At 48.1% G+C, this 25,264-nt stretch overlaps 1 protein-coding gene across 1 annotated transcript in view; it reads right to left on the reverse strand.

Annotated features, from left to right (window-relative positions):
• The window catches only part of CFAP251 (cilia and flagella associated protein 251), a 670,115-nt gene that overhangs the window by 158,422 nt on the left and 486,429 nt on the right, over positions 1–25,264 (reverse strand). Inside the window, exon 16 of the mRNA XM_085633872.1 lies at positions 5,967–6,081. Coding sequence (XP_085489998.1) covers positions 5,967–6,081 — 115 coding nt within the window. The remainder of the gene's footprint in view (positions 1–5,966; positions 6,082–25,264) is intronic.

The following is a 25,264-nucleotide window of genomic DNA, read 5'->3' on the forward strand; positions in this document are numbered from 1 at the left end:
TGGGAATCTCCACCTTGGGGGATATCATGCAGGGTACTATTCTCAAATCGTTCCAGCAACTACAAAACAAATTCCAGCTGCATAAGTTGCAGTTTTACAAGTACCTCCAGCTGAGACATGCCTTGAACCCCGATACGTTCATTGGACAGCCTTCCAGAATTCCACCCTCTGGAGGGCCGCCTTTTAATGGGAGATCTCGGGTCCCACACGATCCGTCAGATCTACCAAATGCTGACCACGCACACTAGAACTATACTGCTCAAAACCAGGGTGGGGGGCTTGTGAGACAGACCTGCCAGACTTGAAAGACGATGATTGGGCAGACATAGGCTCGTGCTAGTCCTTGTGGCGCTGCTGTCTCCGCACGCTACAGTCTTATTAAATTTAAATACTTCCACTGAGTATACTTTACCCGTTCCTGCCTCTGGAGAATGGGGGTCGTCCAATCTCCTACCTGCTTCAGATGGGGGGCGGCAAAGGGAACATTCTTCCATACGGTCTGGAGCTGTAGTGAACTACAACCGTACTGGAGTAGGATTTTGTCGTGCCTGGGACAGGTCTTGTACTGGGACCTTCCCTTTGATCCAAAGCTGTTCCTGCTCCATAGCACAGAAGGGATCGGGGGAACCGCTATAAACAACATCTTTTATTCCTGGACCTCACACATGCTAAGCGAGACATTGCTCAGGAGTGGAAGTGGTCTTCCTCGCCATCATTGGGGGGATGGAAAAAGGCTCTGGACAGGTGCATGGGGGCAGAGATCGCGGTCTTTCAGGCCAGGGGCTGGCCGCAGAAACACAGAAAGATCTGGTCCAGATGAGCAATACACCGGGACATAGATCTACCCCCCCCCCGCCGTGCATTGACCCTCCATGTCTCTGACCTGGACATGTTACCAACCAGTGGTTTGCCCAGGACGAGGCGCTTTATCATGTATTTGCATTCATCTAATCATGCGTTGCTCAGGGAACAGTGTGGTAACCTGTGTCAAATTTTCTGCTATTGTGCCTGTCGTTTTGCAGGCCAGTTTGATGTGTAGAAATAATCTGATGGTTGTAATTTGATATGTATCAAAATGTACGCTTTGGGCTCTGCCAGTCCTGTGCCATCGAAAATCAATAAAATTTGTTGTGGGAAAAAAAAGCCAATACGTATCTCGGGCGAGACTTTTCACAAACCCTAGAAGTTCATTCTCACCTACACCTGATGAACCAAAAAGCAGTAGCACACAAAAACGCCATAAGGAACTTTTACACTTATTTAGAAATATACAGGGCAAAAAATGCACCAACCATAACCTACGCTACAGAGTACATTCTAATTTAGAGTGAAATCAGGAAAAAATAAGATGGAGCCATTGTCCATTTGGACTGAAGGGGCCAAGCGTGCTCTGTGTAGTATAAGGTTTTGATCTCGAAAGTTGAAGATACGCGCCAGAATAGGTCTCTGAGTGGCCCCTGGCTTTGGCCTTCCGCCTGGTACTCGGTGCACCCTTTCAACTGAAAAATAGTGGACAAGCCTCGGGCCTGCAGGTGTTTCAGTATAAGGTCTTCCACGAAAAGATCAGTAGCCGGGCCGTCGGCGAGCTCAGGAACGACCAATTATGCGCACTCGATCACCCTTCGTACTCGTCCAGTTTAGCTTCCAGTGTTTTGGTCGTGCTACTCAGGACTTTCACTTGTTGTTGGAGGGTCGAGGAGTCTGATTTCAGTGTTTGGGTTGCTTCTTCAACTTCTAAGACTCTGTCGCTCAGTTTGCGTATATCTGCCCTCACCAGTGAGACTTTGGAAGTTATTGAGTCTATGGGTCTATGCTGGCTTCCAGTGATTGGTGAACTTTGGTGATGGAGGTCATGATGTCTTTCAAAGTTGGTTCGTCATTCTCCGCTGCTGGCTCTTGCGTGCTGTTACCCTCCTTTTGCCCTTTTTGTAGTGTGAATTCGTCCAGCTTAGTTTGGTGTGTGTCCTGCCCTACTTTTGCTGGTCGACAAGGCGCGTCCACTGACCAGGCAGTCCTTGGAGTCTCGGAGTCTCAGAGTTGAGGGCCGGTCCACTGGGTACTCACTGCCGCCTGACCAGGGGGTTGCCGTGCAGCCTATCAGCTGCTCCCCGGGTCATTCCCCCACTCCCGGGCCCCGCTTGGCATCCAATGTAGCACCCAGAGACGCGGGCACTTGTGAGAATTAGGAGGCACGGTGGACTCCTCTTATAGCGTATTGTTAACCTGGTCTGGGATTGACTTTTGCCCACCTGTGAGGAGGCGCTGTGAAGGCATTAGTGCAGCACTCCCAGGCGTGGGGCGCTCTCTTCAGGTGTGCTGCCTCAGTGGTGCATGGGAGATGGGGGGGAGCACAGACCTATCCACGTCTCCCCCACTCGTTAGTTTCTCCCCCCGCTGGCGTGGAACAATTCTGTTGCCTCAATGTTAGCCTCCCATCGGTCTTCAGCGCGTCTCTGTATACAGGGCAGGTCGTACCCCCTCCTGCCCCACCTTGATCCTGCCTGCGTCCCAGCACACCGCCGGCACTTCACCGGTCACCCACCAGTCCTCGTGTCAGGTTGGGCCGCACCACTCTCACCTCAGAGCGTCGGTGGAGAGCCTGAACCACGCCGCCGTCGCTGCCTGGGGAGCTCACTCGCAGGAGGCACAGATTTCCAAGTCTCGGGTCATTCCTCCGCATCTTCCCTCCGGCAGAGCTGCCACTGTAGATCTCGGTCTGCACAGGGGCAGAGGCCGCGAGATCTCACGACCTCCCGCTACCGCCGGGTTGGTTGGAATTTCGCTGCGGGCGGGGATGTTGCCACCGGACGTTGGTAGATGTGAACTTGTACCCTTTTCTCCGGATATTTGTGTCGGATGATGGAGGTAGGGGGATTGGGCTCACAGAGCTCGCCTTGTGAGCGGCCATTTTCTTTCGATGCAGGTCATGCCCCTATCACCTCTCCTATTGAGTTTAAGATCCCCCAAAAATATGTAAGTTTTACTTTGGAACATAGTATCAGGAGATGTATTACCATGCTGCGTCTAGGTTTACTTCCTTTAAAGGCTTATACAAGAAGTTGATATCACCCTGATGAAGATAGTGGGGTATGCGAAAAATGCCATCACGGAACCCAGGACTTAATACATATCTTATGGATATGCTCTAATAAGGAGGTAGTAGAGGCTAGAAATTGTTTTATAAAACCTACTGTTTTTAGATATAACCTCTCCTCCTCCACTGACCTGATCGCTTTTCATAAATGTCCACCGAATTAATTTGTTTGTGATAAATTGTACAAATTTAGGAAATTTGTCTTATTCATGTTCGAAATTAGATTTTTAAAATATTTTATAGAAGAATTTATGTAAAGAGATGGAATTATGTGTAATTGTTGATCTTGTAAGAGATCTAAATCAATTAAGTTAAATTGAATATCCTCCATCGCATCCGATTGCTATGGCCGGATGGTTAGCTTTGAATGTTCAATGTATAACAATTCCTGCCTGGAGGGTGTTGCTCTTGACATATTTAGTGAGCTTTGAATTTGGGGTCCCTTAGCCACCCTTCTTTGCCTCCTATGTCTTGTGTGTACAAAGCAGCCATAGAAAGATGTCGACGTTGAGGTTCAGTACTGGATGATGGTGTAACATGTGAAGGACGTCTGTGACACACTGTTTTTCTGCATTGAATAACCTGAGTTGGTGTGGTTGTTCCTTCTGATAAAGAAGAGGTGTCTGTAGCTTCTTCCTCTTCAGCCCTTCCTCTTCAAAACCATCTTTCTTAACAAACTCAGATGCAAAGGTTTGATATTGGTTGTTAAAGGATTAAACAGATACTAAATAATATATTACACTATTTATATAATTGCTTTATATCATTTTATTTTTAGAAATAGAGTATTACTTTTTGCTTTATAAAAGGATGCAGCAGGCAAATTTCCAATTAAAACTTACCGGCCAAACCATGTGAAACTTACCGGCCACCTAGGAAAAATCTTTCAGGCCCATTAGAATTAAGAAGCTCAATTCATAATAAGTGCCAAGGTGGGGATACTAGGATTGGTAATGCAGCCACAATCGCAAATAAATTAGTTACTTACGAGTAATTTCAATTCTCCATAATGGTATCTTTCACAGACTCATATCCTTGAATCATTCCCTATCCTGAGGCTGGGAATCACTGGGTAAATAGCAGTTAACATAGTTAAAATGGCCATAGGCCAAACAACGTGTTTGATTAGAAGTACAGCCACCTAATTTGAAAAACCCATACATTAGAAAATTAGCTCTTAGCTCAGATCTCATAGCACATGTTTGAAGGGTCATGTAGAAACGTGAGCCTGTAACCGGTGCAGGAGAGATTGTTGCATGTGAATCTATGAAAGAGACCAACACTGGATAACTGAATTACAGGTGAGTAACTAATTTCTTTCTCAGCACTGGATCATTCTAGTTTCACAAGCTTAAATCATAATAGCAAGCAGTACATAAACCTTTCATTAAACAGAAAACAGTCTCACCTTTACTAAAACAGACAGCATAGAACTGCTTGTCCTACTGCTGAGCTGGCTGCTGCATTCATATTCAGACAGTAGCGATTGCTGAAAGTCGGCCTACTTTTCCAAATGCCTTTTAAAAGGCACTTCAGTATAAAGTGCAGCAGTTGTCACCATGTAGTACAATGTACCCTCACTCTAGGTACAAGTAGCTCGTCTGACTTACGTAAGTCCTTAGTTTTTTCCATGTAGAACATGGTACACCTGCTAACATCAGCTAATGTGGAAGGATTAGTGAAAAAAGATCACAGATAAACAGGTTTATTTAAATAAAGGTCTTGCGGGACAGTAGGCATACATTTCAGACTGGTGGGCAGAATTACCTTATCTTTGGTAAATCAAAGATATGGCTCCTTTATAGGGAATGCCTGCAATTCTCTCACTCACCATGCTGAGGTGAGAGCAAGTAACAGTGTAGTTTTCAATGAGAGGAATTTCTGATGCACTTTATGGATGGGAACAAAAGGAGCCAGCATAAGTTGACTCAAAACAGTATTCAGTTCCCATGGCACTAGAGAGCACCTTATTGGGGAAAGTTTTGAAGAGCCCTTTCATGAACTGTTTTATATTTAAGGATCCCAGTTTTCCATTTTTACTAGTGTCTACAGATAAATACATATAGAAAACAATAGCCCTGATTACAAGTTTAGTTGCTATTTATCACACCTGGTACATAATGATACCACGGGTTACATTACTTATCGGGTGTGATAAATGACACATAATACAAAGTGGTGAGAAATAACATGCAAATACCTATGACACGATAAATACCGTATGCTTATTCCCTGTTAAATTTTGGCAAATTTGACCTCAGAAATTTAACGAATGGTGAGGTATATAACACATATGATATTTATTGGATGAGTTAAAAACCTACCAACTTGTAATTCTGACCCATGCATAAACAGGGGGTTACGCATATGTCGGAATACACAAACCACCTTGTAAAGTTATTCCTGTGGTTATTTATTTTTAAAAGTGGAAAAATACAGAGAATTGGACTTCTTTTCAGTGACTCTACATGTTGTTGTACAGGTACAGATCGACCCTTTGCCAATCCTCAAAATGTTGTGCATAATGTGAAAAGCGACAGTATTTGGCAGATAGAGGAAGTGGGAGAGCCATGGGAGTTTTTGAAGCACAAGATTAAAGATGGCCTGCTTAGGGATGCACAAGTGTGACTGGCCGTAAAAATGAATTTAAAGCAACAGCATCCTTTGGTGCACTTTTTGGTGCAGTTTCTCCATCTCACCTGCTAGCAACAGTGGCTCCAATAATATTAAGAAGAAGAGAGAGTAGGAAAAAGGGAGAGCATGCTACAAAATAACCTTATTCCAAATTAACACATATTTCCCGTGACAACCAGATCTCCTAAGTTACCCATATATAGTAATATTAAAATAATAGCGAAAAGGACATTGGTACCTTATCATCTGTGATATAAGCCAGATAAGCCTTGCTTGGATCATCACTGTCTTTTCGGGGAAGGATTTCCATCTTCCTGAGAGGAGACCCATACGTTGGACCTAAAACAGTCTTTCTGAAAAACAGAAACAGAACACAATGGCAACTATGAACAAAATAGAATATTCAATATCAAATTCAAATCATTAGTTCTTTCTGTTAAAATTCTCGTGAGGGATGTGTAGTACTGATCATGCTTATCTTTGTATTTATAAGGATAGCTGGAAGCCAAGATACGGGCAATCATTTGAAACTATGTGGTACTTGTGAGGCGGAAAAAGTAGCTCTGGCCCAATTGTAATTCTTTGAAGATGAGAAAATTCTAGGGAATTCATTCTAGATTGCTTACAGAGCAGGTCACAGAAGGGAGTTAGTACGGTGCTGGAGGATGAATAGTTACTAGTTAGTAGTGGCGATAGCCAGGCCTTTATTTTACTAAATCTTTCAGCAGCCTTTGACGCCACCAAACAGTCCATACTGCCCAGCAGCTGGTTGAGCCAGGTTTTCTGGGTGTGTCTTGATCTAGATTGCTGATGATCATTAAGTCCCACTTTTCATTTCGTGCCGAAAGCTCAACTGTGGTGTTCCGCAGCGATTGATGCTATTTCCTTTCCTCTGCAACACTGAGCTGTGGCCATATTTACCATGTATGCAGATGGAATCCAGCTGATTTCTTGGTTGTCTAAAAGCTCTTCAGGTAGGGCTGGTATCTAAAATCAACCCCATCATGGCTGTGTATCTCTTCCTTACACGCCAGTGAATGTAGAAATATGTTGTGATGCCACCTTAGCAACAGCACACCAGACCTGCTCTTTCAAACGGAAACCGGGATGAGCCCCTCTTTATCTCCTGACATCGATTCCGCTCTCCCAGCAGGATACAAGATTGCACGCCAAGACCGCCTTCACAAACCCGGAAGAGGTCTCACATCATATACAAAGACACCCTCAAATGCACAACCACCATGGACCTGGACACCCCCTTCATGGAACACATGCATTTCAGCCTACAAACCAATGACTGATACACCCTGAAGGTCACCCTAGTGTGCAGACCACCGGACCACAAAGCAACTTCAGCAACCTCATCTCAGACTTCCTTGTCACCCTCATCATTCACGCCAAGGACATCCTACTTCCTGACAATTTCAATTTCCACTGGAAGACCCCACCGACCACTGCTCTACCAACCTCCAAGAGAGCCTGCACAACATTGGGCTTTCCCAGTTCATCACAAACCTCACACATAGTGCAGGACACACTCTAGATGCTAACTTCACCTCCAGCAATAGCATCAGTTACCACTCCACCTCACCGCTCACATGGACAGACCACTTCATCATCCAACTCAAAATTTCCATGCCACAAACCAAAGCTCCCACCAGCATCAACCTACACAGCTGTACCTGGAACAGAAAAACTGAATAAGACCTGCGCAGCGCACTAAAAACCGACAAACCCAACACCACAGACAACCTAGTCAAGGAGATCACCAACGGATCACCAGTGGATCTCAAACTGCAGACACTCTTGCACCCATCAAAACTCACAAACGCCACAGAACCAACATATAGGCTTCCTGGTATACAGACAAACTTCAGGTTCTCCAAAGTATACTGCAAACAGCTGGAAAGGAAATGGAGAGCCAACCACAACGCCAACACCAGATCAACCTTCAAGGCCCCACTAAAGCACTACCCACCACCTTCTGAGAGACACCTAAAGAAGATCCCTCACCGCTTGAATCAAAGACAGCTCCAACCACAACAAAGAGATTTTTGCAGTCATCAAGTAGTTTACTAACCAAGAAGCCTCAGCCAACTCCATCAATCCCTCCCTCTGTGACAACCTCTCTAACTTCTTCTACAGCAAAATAGAATAGATCTACAATAACTTTGAAAAACAACCTGAACCCAAGGACATCATCAACAACCTGCCCACTGTCCACTCTGACACACACCTAACCACCTGCAGAACACTCACAAAGGAAGACACCTCTTCAGTCATGAAAACTGTCTACTCTGGGGCTGACTCCTGTCCACATCATATCCACAACTTAGGAGGACCTTTGATCATCAAATTCCTCATGCACGTCATCAACAGTTCCACCAATTACCCAAAGACAGGAAACATACTGCAGTCATGGACCTCCTTAAGAAACCTTTGTCAGACCTCAACGAGTTGAGCAACTTGCCCCCCATCTCCCTTCTACAGTACCAAGCCAAAGTGATAGAGAAGGCAATCACCGTTCTTCTCACCAACCACCTGGAACTGTGCTATCTTCTTGGTCACAAACAATCCAGCTTTCGCAGCAACCACAGCACGGATACAGCAGTCATCGCCGCCACAGACAGGATCCATATTCTACTGGACCAAGGAGAAAACACCGTCCTCATACTACTAGAGGTCTCTGCTGCATTCGACACAGTGTTACACTCCAGTCTCATCAAAAGACTATACAACAGGGTCATTTGAGGTCCAATCCTCGAATTGATATGCTCCTTCCTCACAGGGAGAACACAGAGTCAAACTCCCAACCTATACATCAGAACCTCAAGGGTAATCTATCGCCCTACCTTGTTCAACATGTACATAATGCCGTTCACCTACTTCCTCAGAGCTCACAGCATCTCCATCTTTTCCTACACCAACGTCACCCAGCTCGTCCCCTCAATGCCTGATAAGTCCTTCACGACCAGATCCCGCTTCACCAAATGCATGACCTGCGTAGCGTAATGGATGAAAGTCAACTGCCTGAAACACAACTCGGACAAGATGGAAGTGTTGAACTTCGGGAACAAGAACTCCCCTTGGGACTCCACCTGGTGGCCGTCAGAGCTCGTGCCAACACTTATATCCACTAACCACGCAAGAAACCTGGGAATCATCCAAGACGACAAACTTGACATGGCCTCACAGGTGAATGCAGACAGCTCCTCCTGCTTCTACATACTACACATCTTCAGAGAAACCTTCAAATGGATCTCCAAGAGCACCAGGTGTACCGTCACTCAGGCCCTAATCACTAGCAGACCAGACTACTGTAACGTACTCTATGCCGGAATCTCCAATCACCTCCTCCACTTCAGACCATCCAGAACGCTGCATCTAGACTCATCCTGGACCTCCACATCACCCACACATCATGCCACACTACAGATTCACAAATGCTGCAAGCATAAAAGGTACTACACAACAATGGACCGGCATACCTCAATTGCTGCCTTCACTTCCACCATCCCACCAGACACCTACGCTCTCCCTCATTCTATCTCGCACACACCACCCGTATCCACAAAAGCAGAACGGGTGGCCTAGCCTTCTTCTACATCGCACCCAAAACATGGAACAACCTCCCTCTACTCATACGGGCCTCCTTCTCACTTCTTGAATCCCGCAAAAGACTGAAGACCTGGCTCTCCAACTAAACACCCTGCAGACGACCTACAAACCTGCTGCAGTGCCAGGATACACTTCTGGTGATATGTCACGCTCTACAAATCCAAATAACAGAACATAATACCATTGTAGCATCCACCTGGGAGAGGGTCATTTTTGCCACAGATTATGGGTCCTCACTGGTCCCTGACAAATATCTTGCAGCCGCTAGATATATTTTTCCAGTCAGATTTATTCCTCAAAACCCAGGTCTCCAATGTGGCCAACATGTGCTTCCTTCAATTAAAGATCTGTAAGAAAGTGTCTCCTCTGATCGACCTGCTATAGCATATAACAGTGATAAGTGCCCTGGTCAAATCTCGGGTGAACTCTGGCAATGCAATATATCTGGCAGCCCCTTTAAACAATTTGCAATGCCTATAGCACGTGCAGAATGCTGCTATGTCAACTGTCCACAAGGCTATTTATGCCAATATGCCTGACTTTGGGGCCTCAAAGTTCAAGTAATATGTCCGAAGCCGTTCACTATGCTTGGCCCACCAGTGTCTACTACTAATTCCTGAAACTAGAACTTCTACTTACAGATCTAGAACAAGTTCAGTGGCTGCAGCGAGTTACCCTGGATTCTACTTCCCCTAGTTCTACGATAAGAGCAAAATATGATAAAGTTTAAGAGAGGACACCAATTTTTTTTTTTCTCTCAGTAGTAATTCTTCTTTATTGTAACGGATACTTTAGGCATTCTCTTGATGCAATTTATATCCTTTTTTTGTTATCTGTTGTACTGATAGCACCAAGAAGCTTAACAGACGCGCGCTAAATAAATGTATATAACATAAGTGTACGTGGCTCTGCAAAGTAGTAAGGCCCTCATTCTAGAGTGCATAAAATTAACGTGTTAACATCGCTCTAGGGTGCATCCGTTACTGTGCCTTATAGTTTTACCATGAGCTCATTTTACCACCCCATTCCAGGTTTCTTGAGCCTGGAATGGGGAATAACTTGCAGATTCTGTTTTACCACACCTTAAAGAAAGAAAATTACAAATACTCCTCCACATTCCAGGCCTCTTTTCCCCACACAGCTTCATGCAATACCTGGAGGGATTTGCTGGGGCAAATGAAGAGAATGCTGTAATTTCACCCATCTCATAATCAGAAACTGGATGCGCACTATTTGCATAAGACATCTAACTCAGAGTGAAAGCCAATGGACCTGATTAAACGTTGGGTGGCATTGGAAAGGGTATACACATCCAGAGAAAATGTCCACCAATATTCCGCATTTCCTCCAGATATCAGGGAATTTTCCATTATGCAACACAGAGAGCACTGTGTCCAGCCACTTCCCCATATGCAGCAATAGCCCGTTCAAGGAAAGGTTGTGTCTTGTTGTTTCCTGTGATAAAGCAGGTTGTGTCTCAAAGTCATCAGTGTTTGGAAAAGTTGTGTCTTGTCCAGTCCTGAATGCAGTGGGCTGTGCCTGTTATAAATCTTTGCTTGCTAACCAGCAATAACCCATCACTGGGGGTAAAGTTGAGACATCTCATGTAATGTGATGTGATGTCATAGGTGGAAACGTTTTGCCACAAGGGTCTCTACACTTGGGAATGGACTTTGGAAGCTTTAAGACATCTTCCCCTTAGGTGTATGTGCAAAATATCTCTCTTCACTTCCATGCATCGGGCACGTTTCGATGTAGACACAAGTGTATGGCTACTTTGGTGTTATAGCAGTATAAGCAGGCTAATCATGCACAAATAAAGCGTGAGCGTTAAACATGAAAGCTAAGCCCTGCCTGAGCCTGCTGTCAAAGGCAGCACTGAACGCTTTACTTCCTAATGCCGCCTCTTTGATGCTGATGCATAATGGCATCGTCAGTACCTGTGGAGCTATTCTCTGGATGCAAGGAGCTCCTTCAGGGATGCAACTAAACTAGAGCCTTGTTAAACGATCCCATCAATTTGTTCCCTCTGTCCTCAAAAATGTTGCAAAGCACATTGTTACATTCCAATATTATCAGAGTACTCCAGTCAATGAAAAAAAGATGACAAATTTGCTGGTGTCGATGGGATCCTGGAGAGGTTTCAATTCTCAGATCTGCACCGAGGTACACTACAATCCTCCATACCTGATCAAAATTCTATCCGCCTCAAGCTACATGAAAGCATGACAGGAGCGGCTGCTAAAACATTTTGACATAATAAGGAGTTGTTTTCTTTAATGAGAAACCGGTCTTTAGCACGCATTCCGTGGGAGGGCACTAAATAGGAGGCGATGCATCTGCATCACGCGCGACCTGTTTAGTATGCGCCGCGCCATGCAGATCCGCCATCTCCCACAGCATCCCAATAATTGCAGACTTCATTCAAATGCGAAGAGCTATCTCTGAATTTATGTTTGCGGGAAACAAATAAAGCAACACCATAAATTACGTTTGATGAGAGACTTTCATCCTCGCCAATGATATTGTTTTAGTTTCCTGCTAAGCAAAAGCGCTTCAGATTAATCTTATTTAAAGCACGGGAAATGATTGGTTTCCAAATTTGTTTGGGCTTTGTGTCAATTTCTCAACAGAGAGAAGATATTTTTTCTGCAAACTTTGGTAGATTAGGGATTCCACTATTTTCGATTCCAGAGGTCTGTGAGATGGGCGGCGGATCTTCATTCTTGCCTATTATAATTTGTTACATGCTGGTAACAAGTAAGACTGGGCGCAAAGGCACCCAGGGAGCCAGCCGTGCAACGGGAGCCAGTCCTCACCAGAGATTAGCAGAGCCATCAGTCATCGTGCAGTAGGGGGAAAGATGAGGCGTTGCTGGAGCTTTAATAAACTGATGGATGCGCACCACAGAGGCGGGAACCGCTCCGGAGCGGAGTTTATTAGTTTATCGTTCTAAACAAGGCTCCCAATTCCATTAAAGTCTACCATTAATAATCTCTCAATATGACACCGCTCGCAAATGGCCAGGGTGTGCTCAGGCAGGGGGCGATGCGCACAGTACAGCAATGCAGCAACTCTCTCCAAAGGCCTCTTAGCACAAGGACTTGCCCATATCATTAGAGGCCTGATTCATGGAACCTCTTGAACCGGAAATGGCTTCAAAGCAAGTGTCAGAGTCTGGAGCCTCTCCTGAACATGAGGCTCTGGGCTGCTTCGAGACTCGCAAATCATCACCAGTGTCAACGATTCCAAAATATGAATTGTGTGTCTTTCCTTCGAAGACTTTCTAAGAGGTCAGGGTATCAGCGTCCCGAAAATATCCTTTTCTTAAAGGAGAACTACCATCATACATTTATAAACCTACCCCGTGTATGTTTGCTACAGGACTATTTGTCAAATTTATAGAGGGTTCTATAGGAGAAGCCACCAGCTGGAAGCAGCTACTGGGGATCTTTCCACACTGCCCACACCTGCTCTGAACACGGCTGTCTGCAGGGGGGTCTTTGAAGCAGCACGCCCCCACTCCCTCCCTTTCATGCAACAAATGTGAGAAGTGGGCAGGGTGCTGGACGGTGCTGTAGGACATGGCGGCATGCAGCTGGCAGCCCTGTTGTGCCCAGCAGGAGCCTGTGAGGTAGTTCTGTGCTTCTGAGGTTTACAAAATAGAAACTCAAGCCTTGGGTGGATACAGACACGTTACCCACCCAGTTGAAGCCTCAGACAAGAACTGTGATGTTATAAAAATGAAAGGATTTACCAGTATTATGGCAATGTAAGCATTACACCAGGGATGACGCATTGTAACGTTTTGCATTGCATTCTAATGCACTGTATTGTACTGAAGTGCATTGCATAACATTGCATATTATTTTGCACAGCACACATTGCAATACGTTGTATTATACAGTACTTTGCCATATAAGGAATATATATAGTTTAATAGCATAGATTTCTAAAATTTTTAAGTCCATAGTAAATTGCCACGATTTCGAGTATTGTAGTGAAACGTATTTTTCTAAAAATGGAATCCACTGTATTTGAGACAGGATAAAAGGTGAATGTTCTTTGATGCTGAGGAGTGTGTAGAAAGGACTGAGAGTAGGAAATACCCTGGCTCCCTCAATGTTCCAGCGGTGTGGCAGCTGGATTGACCATCTGTGGGTGTCAGTGATCACTCGACTGGTAAAGACCAATGCATTGTCAGGGGAAGACCCACATCCAAGATTACTGTGTCCTGTTCATGTAGTGGTCCCCTAAAATGAGGCGGATCCCCCTTTAATCCAGAGATTGGTTGGATGCAGATTCAAAGAGGATACTGTTTTTTCCTGGGCCCCACTGTGCTCTGCTGTTCACAGCGCACCTCATCCCTTGGAACAGTGGTATGAGCAGTGCTCCACTGCATGAGAGCAGAAGCGTGAGGAAAGGTGCCACACTTTCGAAGCCCCCTGTGGAGCATGCCTTGAAGCGCTGTGATACTTCAGGCAGCAGGTAGGCGCCGCTGCGGCAGTTAAGGTGCTGCTAAGTCTAAAAAGATGCAATACCTGAGACAGTCCACTCTGGGGCAGTGCCAACTCTTGTACATCCACATCAGGAAAAGCTCGTGTGGACATCCTGTTTCTCCGCTAGCTGTTAGAGGGAGTATGGCAGGGGATACTGTTTCGCTTTACACTGCCGGCTCTGGGACAGCAGAGGGACATTGCTGCTTCTCTTTTGAGGGTTGACCTTGATGAGGCCTTCAGTGAGTGACACAGAGGGAGGGGAGGCACCACTGTGACTGGTCTCATTTCAATCAACTAGAGGAACTTTTTAGGTTGCAGCCTACCAGACAATACAGGCATCTGGTTTGCTATACACATTTTGGGGACATTCAAAAAGTTGACATTGAAATGCATTCTGCCCGTTGCCTGCCAGTGGCTTTGTGGTTTGTAACTCGCATTTTCTTGCTTTCCATTTGCTGACTTTATTTGTTTTAGGCTTGCTAGCTTGAGTTCGTACCATCACTTACTTGCCCAAACCATATTTACAGTAGTCTTCCGAGTGCTCCCTTTCTGTAAACAGGGCTGTAAATCTTGTTCCTATCTAGTCATATCTGCTGTTCCTTCAAAGACTGAGGTCAAATGTTAGGCGCTGTCTTCTGAGGGTGCTTGTTTACATTTCCTTCTCTGACTTCAAAGTGAGAGGATTTATGAGACAATCTTGCTGGATACTGGGGGTAGGAAAGAGTTGTTTTCTAGCACACAACAACATTTAAATGAACTGTGTAAGTATTTCAGAATTAGGAACACAAAATTAAGCAATTTTTTTCGTTATTTCTGATTGTGTTGGAAACAAATACTTCAATATGATCAAACAAATCATTACATTAAGTCAGGGTTCTCCAGAGTCGGTCCAGGAGATCCAGATCCATGCCAGACTTTTAAGATAGCTACATTTATCTGAATGGGGATATGCTAAAAATCTGGCCCTCCAGGACCGACTTTGGAGAACCTTGCAGTACGTGATGCAATTTCCACACATTGTTGTCTGTGCACCGTATAGTTTTATTAGTAAAACTCAGTAGCGGCTCCTCGAGGGAGTGCTGTGGGGCGGGGGAGGGGCAGGGTGAGGGGTAGTAAACTCCGGCATACGGCCGACCGGAGTTGAGTAAATAAATAAATAAATAAAACAAATTACATCACGCGCGCTGCAACGCCAAATCGGCAATGCAGCGCTCAATGTAATTCGTTTTATTTATTTATTTATTTACTCAACTCCGGTCGGCCGTGTGCCGGAGTTTACTACCCCCCACCCTGCCCCTCCCTTGCCCCGCCCCACCGTCCCGCAGCACTCCCTCGAGGAGCCGCTACTGGTAAAACTGTATGTGTGTGCAAATGTAATGGTTACGTAAAAGGGGGTGCCGTTCCTCCCCCGTTTGTGTAACTATGATAATTTAGGAGTGTGGGTGCTGGACCTCCCTTCATTTACTGTGCAAGCGTTATGGTAATGTCAATTGAAAATGTGTTGTCTGTAATGACAGTGTGCTACCACACCATGAATACTCCACTCCACTCTGCACCACAGCACTCTGCACCACTCCCACCACTATGCACCACTTCACCTTACGCCACTGCACTCTACGCCTCTCTACTCTACCCTGTACCACTCTACTCTATGCCAATGCACTCTTCGCCATGCTACTCTACACCACTGACCTCTGCACCACTCCATTCTAGGCCATACCAATCTACCCTGCACAACTCCACTCTATGCCACTCTGCAATACTGCACTCTACGCCAGTGCGATCTATTTCAATACACTCTAGGCCAATGCACTTTACTCTGTAACACTCAACTCAACACCCCAGCACTCTGCGCCAATCAACTGTACGACACTCAAATCTACTCTGCACCGCTACACTCTACACCATTTTACTTTATGCTTTTACACTCTATGCCACTCTTCGCAACTGCACTCTACCCTGCACCACTTCACACTATGCAACTTTACTCTAGTCTAAAATAATTAACTCTTTGCCACTCTACTCTTAACCACTGCACTCTATGCCAATGCACTCTACACAAATGCACTCTGTCACTACACTCTACAACACTGCACTCTACTCTGCATCACTGTACTCTACGTCACTGCTCTCTTTGCAACTCTACTCCACTTTACACCGCTGAACTCTGGCACTCTACTCTGCAACAGTGCACTCTTTGCCACTAAACTCTGTACTACTCCTCTCTACACCACTGCACTCTACTCTGCACAACGATATGCTACTCTACTCTGCACCATGCTATGCAACTGCATTCTATGCCATTCAACTCTACTCTGCATTCTATGCAACTCAGCTCTACTCTGCACTCTGTGCAACTCAGCTCTACTCTGCACTCTGTGCAACTCCGTTCTACTCTTTGTCAATCAATCAATCAATCAATCAATCAATCAATCAATCAATCAATCAGGGGTTTATAAAGCGTGCTACTCACCCGTGCGGGTCTCAAGGAGCTGGGGGACGGGGGGGGGGGGGGGGAGGGGCGGCTCCGGGTCAGTCGAAGAGCCAGGTCTTGAGGTTCTTCCTGAAGGTGTGCAGAGTCGGGGAGTGTCTGATGATAACGGGAAGCTACATCCAGGCCTCCGCTGCAATGTAGGAGAACGCCCTCTCACCGGTTCTGCTTCTGCGGATGCGGGAGACCTCTGCCAGGGCAAGGTCAGCGGAGTGGAGGTTCCTCTTGGGTACGTGGAAGGATAGTCTCTCATTGAGGTATTTGGGTCCGATATTGTTGAGGGATTTGTAGGGGTGGGTGAGGAGTTTGAAGGTGACCCTCTTTTCGACAGGGAGCCAGTGGAGGCCTCGTAAGTGCAGGGTCATGTGCTCATTGTGCGGTGTCCCAAGGACGAGTCTGGCTGCGGTGTTCTGGATGGTTTGGAGTTTGTGTAGAAGAGTTTTGTTGATTCCGCCGAAGAGGGCATTGCCGTAGTCCAGTCTGCTGGTAATGAGTGCGTGGGTAATGGTCTTTCTGCAGTCGAGGGGGGATCCATTTGAAGGTCTTGCGGAGGGTGCGGAGGCAGTTGAAACTGGTGGAAGCAACGGCGTTGATCTGGCGTTTAATTGAGAGGGAGGAGTCCAGGATGATGCAGAGGTTCTGAGCGTGGTCCGAGGGCGGAGGGCCACCAGGTGTTGTCCCAGGGGGGGCTGCAGGGACCGAGGATGAGGACCTCGGTTTTCTCTGAGGTAAGCTTCAGGCAGCTGTCCTTCATCCAGGCTGCCACGTTCTTCATTCCTTCCTGGAAGCGTAGTCTGGCGTCTTCGGGATTCTTTGTGAGCGATAGGATGAGCTGAGTGTCGTCGGCGTAGGATACGATGTTTAGCCCCTGCTGTCTGATGATGGTGGCGAGGGGGGCCATGTAGATGTTGAAGAGTGTGGGGCTGAGTGATGATCCCTGGGGTACTCCACAGCTGATTACCGTGGGTTTGGAGAGGAAGGGAGTGAGTCGGATCCTCTGGGTTCTGTCGGAGAGGAAGTATTGGATCCAGTCGAGGGCGGCTCCTTGTATTCCCGCGTCGTGTAGTCCGGCTGTGAGCGTGCGGTGTGAGACGGTGTCGAAAGCTGCAGAGAGGTCTAGAAGGATGACAGCTGCGGTGTGTCCTTGATCCAGTAGCATGCGGATGTCGTCGGTGGCGGCGAGGAGGGCTGTTTTGGTGCTGTGGTTGCTGCGGAATCCGGATTGGGAGGCGTCCATTATGGAGTTCTCTTCTATGAAGGCAGTCAGCTGGGTGTTTATGATTCTCTCTGTTACTTTGGCCAAGAAGGGGGGGGAGAGAGATGGGCCGGTAGTTTTTCAGGTCTGTAGGCTCGACCGTAGGTTTCTTGAGGAGGGGCTTTACCTCTGCTCGTTTCCAGTCGTCTGGGCAGATGCCTGATCTGAGGGAGGTGTTGATGGTTCGTCCTAGTTCGAGTACGATGACGATGGCGGCCCTGTGGAATATGTGCGGTGAGCAGGGGTCTGTAGGGGCTCCTGAGTGGGTTTTCTTCATGGTTGCGGTGAGGAGTTTGATGGTAGCGGGGTCCCAGGACGTGATGGTAGGCTTATCGGCGGTGGTTGGTAGGGGGGTGGTGTTTGTCGTTGGTTCGTTGAAGTTGTCGTAGAGTGCCTTGATCTTTAGATGGAAGTAGGAGCTGAGCTTGTCGCAGAGTTCCTGGGAGGGTGTGACATATTCGCAGGTGGGTTTGGCAAACTGCTGTATGACGTTGAACAGTTCCTTGGCATTGGTCACGTTGGTCTGGACCTTGTCTCTTATGAAGGTCCGTTTGGTGTCTCTTATGCGTTGGTGGTATTCCTTCAGGGTGCTCTTGTGGTTGTTCTGTGCTTCTGTGGTTTTCAGGTTTCTCCAGGTTTTTTCTAGGCACCTGCAGGAGCGTCTGGCTTCTTGAAGTTCTGTGGTGAACTAGGCAGCTTTTAGAGGGTGTTGTTTGGCAGGAGGGCGGATGGGTGCGAGTTTGTCGGTGCAGCAGGAGATCCAGCGGTGAAATTCCCTGGCTGCGGAGTTGGTGTCGTTCGTAGTGATGGGGGTTCTAATGGAGGTTGGTGCTGAGGTGTTCCTCTGTGACCTTGCTCCAGTTCCGTCGTGGTGGGCGCTGGGCGGGTTTGGGTGCGGTGGTGGTGTTGAAAGTGAAGTGGACGCAGTGGTGGTCCGTCCAGTGGGGCTGGGTGGCGTGGCTGAAGCGGATGTTAGTTCCTCCTGTGAAGATGGGGGTCGAGGGTGTGACCCGCTATGTGGGTGGGCGTGTTGACGAGTTGCTTCAGTCCAAGGTTGTCGAGGTTGTCAAGGAGAGTGGTGGAGTCGAGGTCGTCACCGTTGTCGAGGTGCAAATTCAGGTCCCCGAGTAGAATGTAGTCTGTAGAGGTGATGGCGTGGGGTGCGACGAGCTCAGCGATGGTAGCGCCGTGGTGCGTGCGAGGTCCTGGCGGTCAGTAGATGAGGGTGCCGCATAGCGTGGCCCTGGGGCTAGTCTGGATCTGGAAGTGGAGGTGCTCTGTGTTGGAGAGGGGGTCACTCATGCTGGATGTGGAGAGTTGGAGGGGGGTCTTGTGTGTGATGGAGAGTCCTCCTCCTGGGCGGTGCGGACGGTCCTTTCTCTGGATCTTGTATCTGTCGGGGATGGCCGTTGCGATTTCGGGGCCGGAGGTGGCGTTGGTCCAGGTTTCTGTGAAGAATGCGACGTCGGGCGAGAGGGTGTCGATCAGGTCCCAAATCTCTACGGCGTGAAGGTGCAGGGAGTGCGTGTTGAGATGGATGCAAGTAAGGGTTTCGGTGGTGCGCGCATCAGGCGTGCCTTCGGTGGTTGTGAGAGCTTCGTCGATGGTGAAGGATCTGCGGCAGGGTCTGCACGAGAACTGCCCGTGGGTGGTGTTGGGCGCGGATCTTGCGCAGTCGGCGTGTCTTCCGGGGTTGAGTGCATGGAGGGTGGTTGAGTCGTAGCGGTGGGGTCTCAGAGAACCAGGGTTCCTGGCGCTAGTCGCGGTCAGGTCGCGGACGGGCACAGACGGGCTTGCCTTAGGCGTGCCAGTGGCGCGACTGCGCAGCAGTCACCATAATGTAGGGGAGGAGGGAGGGACGTGCGGCTGGGAGGCGGGAGCGGGGTGGTAGGGGGAGGGTTCAGAGGTCGGCAGCGACGGGAAAATGGAGTGGGGACGAGGGGGGAGCACCAGCGAGGGCAATGGGCAATAGGGAACAGAAAAGAACCAGGCACACTAAATACAATTACACCAGAAGAAATTAAATCCAAAACACGCTAAATTTAACCTAACTCAGGGTGGTCTAGAACCCTGAGTGGCGGCTGCCAGAGGCGATGCAGAGTACCGTGGAGCTGCTGGGGAGAGTGCTTTGAGAAGTTGGTCTGATGTATGATGTCACTAGTTCTAGTGTACACCTTATATCAGTCCAAATACCCTTATGGTGATTGGTTGTAAAGTCAACCTTATAGACCAGCTATCCTAGTGGTAGCATGGACAAGAGCAGTCTTAGGCTAAACTCTGAATGGCATGTGAAGCCAGCTGTGATACCATATATAATCCCTTGAATACCAAATGAAAGGACACCACAACAGATATATATATAAAATAAAGTGTATTTATTCTAGTCAAACCCTCAGCACTCTTTATGAGATTAGAGGTAAGTACAACACAGTCTTATTTAAGCATACATTAAGTCACACAGGTAAGTAATACAGTTAGGCCCTAGGGGCCACGCAAACCATATACTAAGTGGTATAAGGACCACTGTCACGGAAATAGGATAGGCCTAGGCCTAGGGAATCGCTGGGGCTACACTACACTAGCAACAGTTAGGAAGTGGGAGGCCCACGGGATTCAGGTGCAGAGTGGAAACACTCACGCGTAATGCGTAAAAGTCACTAGCAATAGTACAGTTTAGAAATAGATAGATTTAGGACACTTCCGGAGTAGCTAGGAAGTCGAGACTGGAAAACTAGACACTAGGATAGTCACTATCCTGATGAGCACCGGAGTACCCAAGTTACCTAGCCCACAGGCTGCGGGTGAATAGGGGTGAAGTTGCGTCGGGTTTCGTCGTCGACTCCTATGGATGCCTGAAGAAAGATGCTGACAGGCAGTCAGTGAAGAGTGTCCGGTGGATCCCAAGGCTGGGATCAAGAAGAGAGGAGACCTGCAAGCAGAAGGGACAGAGTCAAGGTCACTAGCCAGTGACCACGTGGAACCAGGAAGGAACCAGGCGATGTTGTGAAGATTGCAGGTGAAGGTGAAGCTTGTCGCTGCAGCCACGAGGACCAGGAAGCATCGAGGACGACCAGGACCAGGAGGCGAGCTGTCCCACGAAGGCTCTTGCTGTCGGCGGCGTCGAAGTTGAACTAGGACTCACCAAGCCTTGGCAAGCGGAACCCACGAAGAACGGAGGACTTGCTTCTGGTGCAGACCAGGAAGGTCTGGGGTGCATCTCTTTTGCAAGGAAGCGGGAGCCAGTCTGGGGGAGCCAAACCAGCAGTGAAGATTTCTGGATGCGTCGTCACAAAGGCCACTAGCCAACGGGCAAACAACCGGACAGACGCGGCAAGCAGGAAAATGCAGAAGGGCCCCACGCAGGACTCGTGGAGTGTGGGGGGCTGATCTTCGGTGCAGATGGTGCTTGGGGTTGGGGCTTCTCAATCCCCGGTGCACAACTTCGAGGGTGCCTCAAAAGCTGCGCTGGAAGATACTAGCCACTTTTCCCAGGTAGCCGGTCCCACGTCTCTCGTCGCCTCCACGGATCTCAGCTCGGCTGTGGATGTGGATCAGGGTCGGAGAAGTCTGGAAGTCAAGGCTCTGGTCGGGCTCTGCAGTCGGTCCCTCGTAGAACTTGGGCAAAGCAAAAGGTAGTCTCTTGATGGTGCCTGTTTGCACAGGGTAGCCACTCCTTGGCCACAAGGGAGATTCTTCAGTCTTCTTCTTTCGTCGAATGTCGAAGGTCCAGAGTTTCTGTTCAAGTTGCAGGTTCAGGATAATCTAAAGTCTTGAGGCCCAACTCCCACTCTTATACTAATCTGGGGGGCTGGGATACCTGCTAGGTCACGCCTTATGGGTGGGACCTGGGAGGGGGTGGTTACACCCACTTCCCTTTGTCCAGTTTCGCGCCAGAGCTGGGGCTGGAGTGCCCCAGCGCCGGTTTGAACTGGACTATGCAAGGAACACCTTCTGTGCCCCAGGCATGTCTCATTCCTTTCAGCCCACCCTGCCCCAATACACTAAAGGCTGTCTGGGGAGGTGCTAGCACCTCCCCAAGCAGGAAACCTATTGTCCAGGCCTCCCTGGCTGGGATCACTCCCAGCAGCAGGAGGTCAGACTTGTGTCGTGGCAGCAGCATCCATTTTGTGATGCTGAGGCTTTGGTCAGAGGCTAACAGTGAAGTATGATTTTAACATGTCTTTCCCTCTAGAAGGGGGGAATAATATCCTCATGTCCAGAAATGGTATGGGGGTATTATTCCACAGTGTTAGACACCTTACACGACATGTTTCGATAAAGCCAAACCATAGTTACCATAACCGTTTAAGATTATAAGGCACTTTAAGAGTATATGGTAGGCTATATCATAGAACAGCTATAAGGACATGATTCCGAAAGCTGCAGACAGGCTCAGCTCATGCTAGAGCACCATCTCACATGTTACCAAGCACTCTGCCTCCAGGATTGTTAAGGCCTGCCATAGGAGTGACTGATAGGTACACATGTGTCTATATATAAGGGTAGATATAAACATACAATATCTAAGCAAGGGGTGATTACACGACCTTGCCCCAGCTGAGTGATCAGCCAGTTGTGTCTGATTGGAAGGCCAGACCAGGGGTGGCATAATACATGCTGCAGCCCCTGGGAGGCCTAGGGTACACCTATGCCCTGGGTACCTAGGGTACACTGTACAGGGTCCAATAAGGTGATCCTTACCAATTGGGAATGTACCTAGGGTACATGGAGTCCATTTTAAAGAGAGAGCAGACAGCCTGAGACCCTGAATGGCAGGATCTCAGGCCAACTAAGTCGAAAAACCAGCTAGACACTAGGCAAAAAGTTGGGGGTAACCATAGTCAGATATCCACCTTCCTACAAGTGCGATCGCAGGACCGGATTCTGAGGATTCACACGCGCTCCCCCGCAGCGGTCGCCATAATGTAGGGGAGGGTGCCCTCTGCATCACTGAACTTTACGCCACTCCACACCACTCTACGTCACTGCACTCTACTCTGCGCACCTTCACAATGTACCACTGCACTCTCCGCCATTGCACTCTACCATGCACCACTCTAATTTACTCTACTGCATTCTACAATGCTGCATTGTACGCTGCTGAATTCAATGTTACTGCACTCTATGCCACTATATTCTTCAACACTCTATGCCAATGCACGCTACACCAGTCCACTCTACTTCATGCCACTCCAGTGTATGCCACTGTACGCGACTCCACACTGTGCCACTATCTGCCACTCCACTCTACAGCACTCTACTCCACTCTTTGCCATTCCACTCCACGACACTCCACACCACTCTACTTTGCGCCACTAACTTTTAGCCATGCTGAACAGCAGCCACGCTGGTGTACAACTTGGCTAAAATACATTGGCCAAGCCAATAGCTCTTGCATAGGGGAGACCTATTGGCTTTGCCAGTGCTTGTTTACATTTGGGCTCACCCATTCCTGTAAGCACTGTGAAAGTAAAGAAGCAGTAGGCTGCAATTGAACATGACGGAGACTCCAATGACCCAATGGTTGTCCATTGCGCTAGTCTAAAATGTAACTGACACTGCTAACAATGTTATTGGATGAAGGGAGCAGACCTATTGCCCTATTCTGATGGCTGTTTTGGGGATGATCTGTGGGTTCATCCAAAACGTGAATGGCACTCCAATGAAAAATGTTAGAAAGAGCTTGAGCCCAAAACCCACAGTTTTTTACGTTTTCTATGAGCATGTACTTGAATAAAGGTTGGCTGTGTATTTACAGAGCTTCGCTTGAGATAAGGGTAGGCGATGCAGTAATTTGCAGCTGGGTACACATGGCCTAGGAAGTGGCAACAGATCAGAAGCTGTGATATGGAAACCAGAACTGAGCCATAGCTCAGTTCTAATCCATGCCTAACCCATGGATCCACAGCTAAGCTTCTTGTGGGTTGCGTCAAACACAGCCTAACCCATGGGTCCACAGTGAAGCTTCTCGGTGGGTTGCGTCAGACACAGCCTAACCCATGGGTCCACAGCTAAGCTTCTCGGTGGGTTGCGTCAGACACAGCCTAACCCATGGGTCCACAGCTAAGCTTCTCGTGGGTTGCGTCAAACACAGCCTAACCCATGGTTCCACAGCTAAGCTTCTCGGGTGGGTTGTGTCAAACACAGCCTAACTCATGGGTCCACAGCTAATCTTCTCGGTGGGTTGCGTCAAACACAGCCTAACCCATGGGTCCACAGCTAAGCTTCTCGGTGGGTTGCGTCGAACACAGCCTAAACCCATGGGTCCACAGCTAAGCTTCTCGGGTGGGTTGTGTCAAACACAGCCTAACCCATCGGTCCACAGCTAATCTTCTCGGTGGGTTGCGTCAAACACAGCCTAACCCATGGGTCCACAGCTAAGCTTCTCGGTGGGTTGCGTCGAACACAGCCTAAACCCATGGGTCCACAGCTAAGCTTCTCGGGTGGGTTTATGTTAACTGCGAGATATTTGTCATTAAACCAAGAGGTCCAAGCTGTTTCTCTGATGGAATCTTTGAAGGTCATAATTCACTAATAACATGCAACTAAATTGCGAACTTAGAGGTATTTTTCTTATCGAATTAAGGTTTCAAGGTTCGAGCTGTTCTGCACCAGGCACAGAACTACATCCATGTTATGGAAAAATCACAGCGAAATGCCATTAAAATGCAAGAGTCGACTGGTTGCCAAACACTGTTGAAGTGTGTTTTACCGTAGCAGCACTCCATGGCACACACCTAGGTACACTATCTCTAATGTTTGCTTTACAACTATGCATTGGCTCATCAGACTATGCAGGGGAGGCTAAGGGTTCCCGCAGTGAGAAATCTCGGATGCATCCTCCAGGCTGCAGTGTCTACAGAGCCCATCCGACTGTTCTGCAAGGCCTGCTCCCTGCCGAGAAACTATTTGTACATCAAATTGGAGTGTGGTGCATCATGTAGGTTGGACCTGCTCATGCATTTAGGGCCTAGTTTAGATCTTGGCGGACGGTTTTCTCCGTCACCGGATATAGGATATAATGGGACTGGCTATCCGTCACTGTTGGGACTGAGTAACCCGTTCGCCAAGATCTAAATCAGGCCCTTAATGTACAATTTATTGCAAGTGCAGGCAGCGGGTGGAGCGTACGAGAGTAGAGGTGCGCCCCAACACACTACTTCTGTCTGTTGCAAAAATGTAATCGAAAAAGGTATGCACTGTACAGGGCTGGACGGGCCATAGCAGGCACCGGGCGTTTCCCCGGTGGGCCGCCACGGTGGGGGCCGGTTTTGGGCCCCTGGGTGGCCGTTTTTAGGTCTCGCCTGAGACAGCGCTTTAGCGCTGTTCTGGCGAGACTTATAGTAAGCACTTTTGGAAGTGCAAACGAGTGCTTTCAGGCCGCCAACTACTGTGCATGTGTGCCGGGCGCGCGCACCATTTGGCAGCCTGAAAGCACTCGTCCTTCACTTTCGCCTGTCACACAGCCCGCTGTTGTTTCCAACCTCCCCTTGAACAGCGTGAGCAGAAAGGCCACAACAGTCCCGAGTCAGCCTCCCCCTCCCAGATGGCATCGGCTGAGAGGACTCTGTAGCTCAGCCTTCTGCTTCCCCCTGCCCCCCTCCCATGCTGCCTTCGGACAGTATCAGCAGAGAGGCCACGCAGCACAGCCCTCTTCTGCCCCCTCAACCACC

The sequence above is a fragment of the Triturus cristatus genome, chromosome 11 (genome assembly GCF_964204655.1).
Source record: "Triturus cristatus chromosome 11, aTriCri1.1, whole genome shotgun sequence".
NCBI classification, from domain to species: domain Eukaryota; kingdom Metazoa; phylum Chordata; class Amphibia; order Caudata; family Salamandridae; genus Triturus; species Triturus cristatus.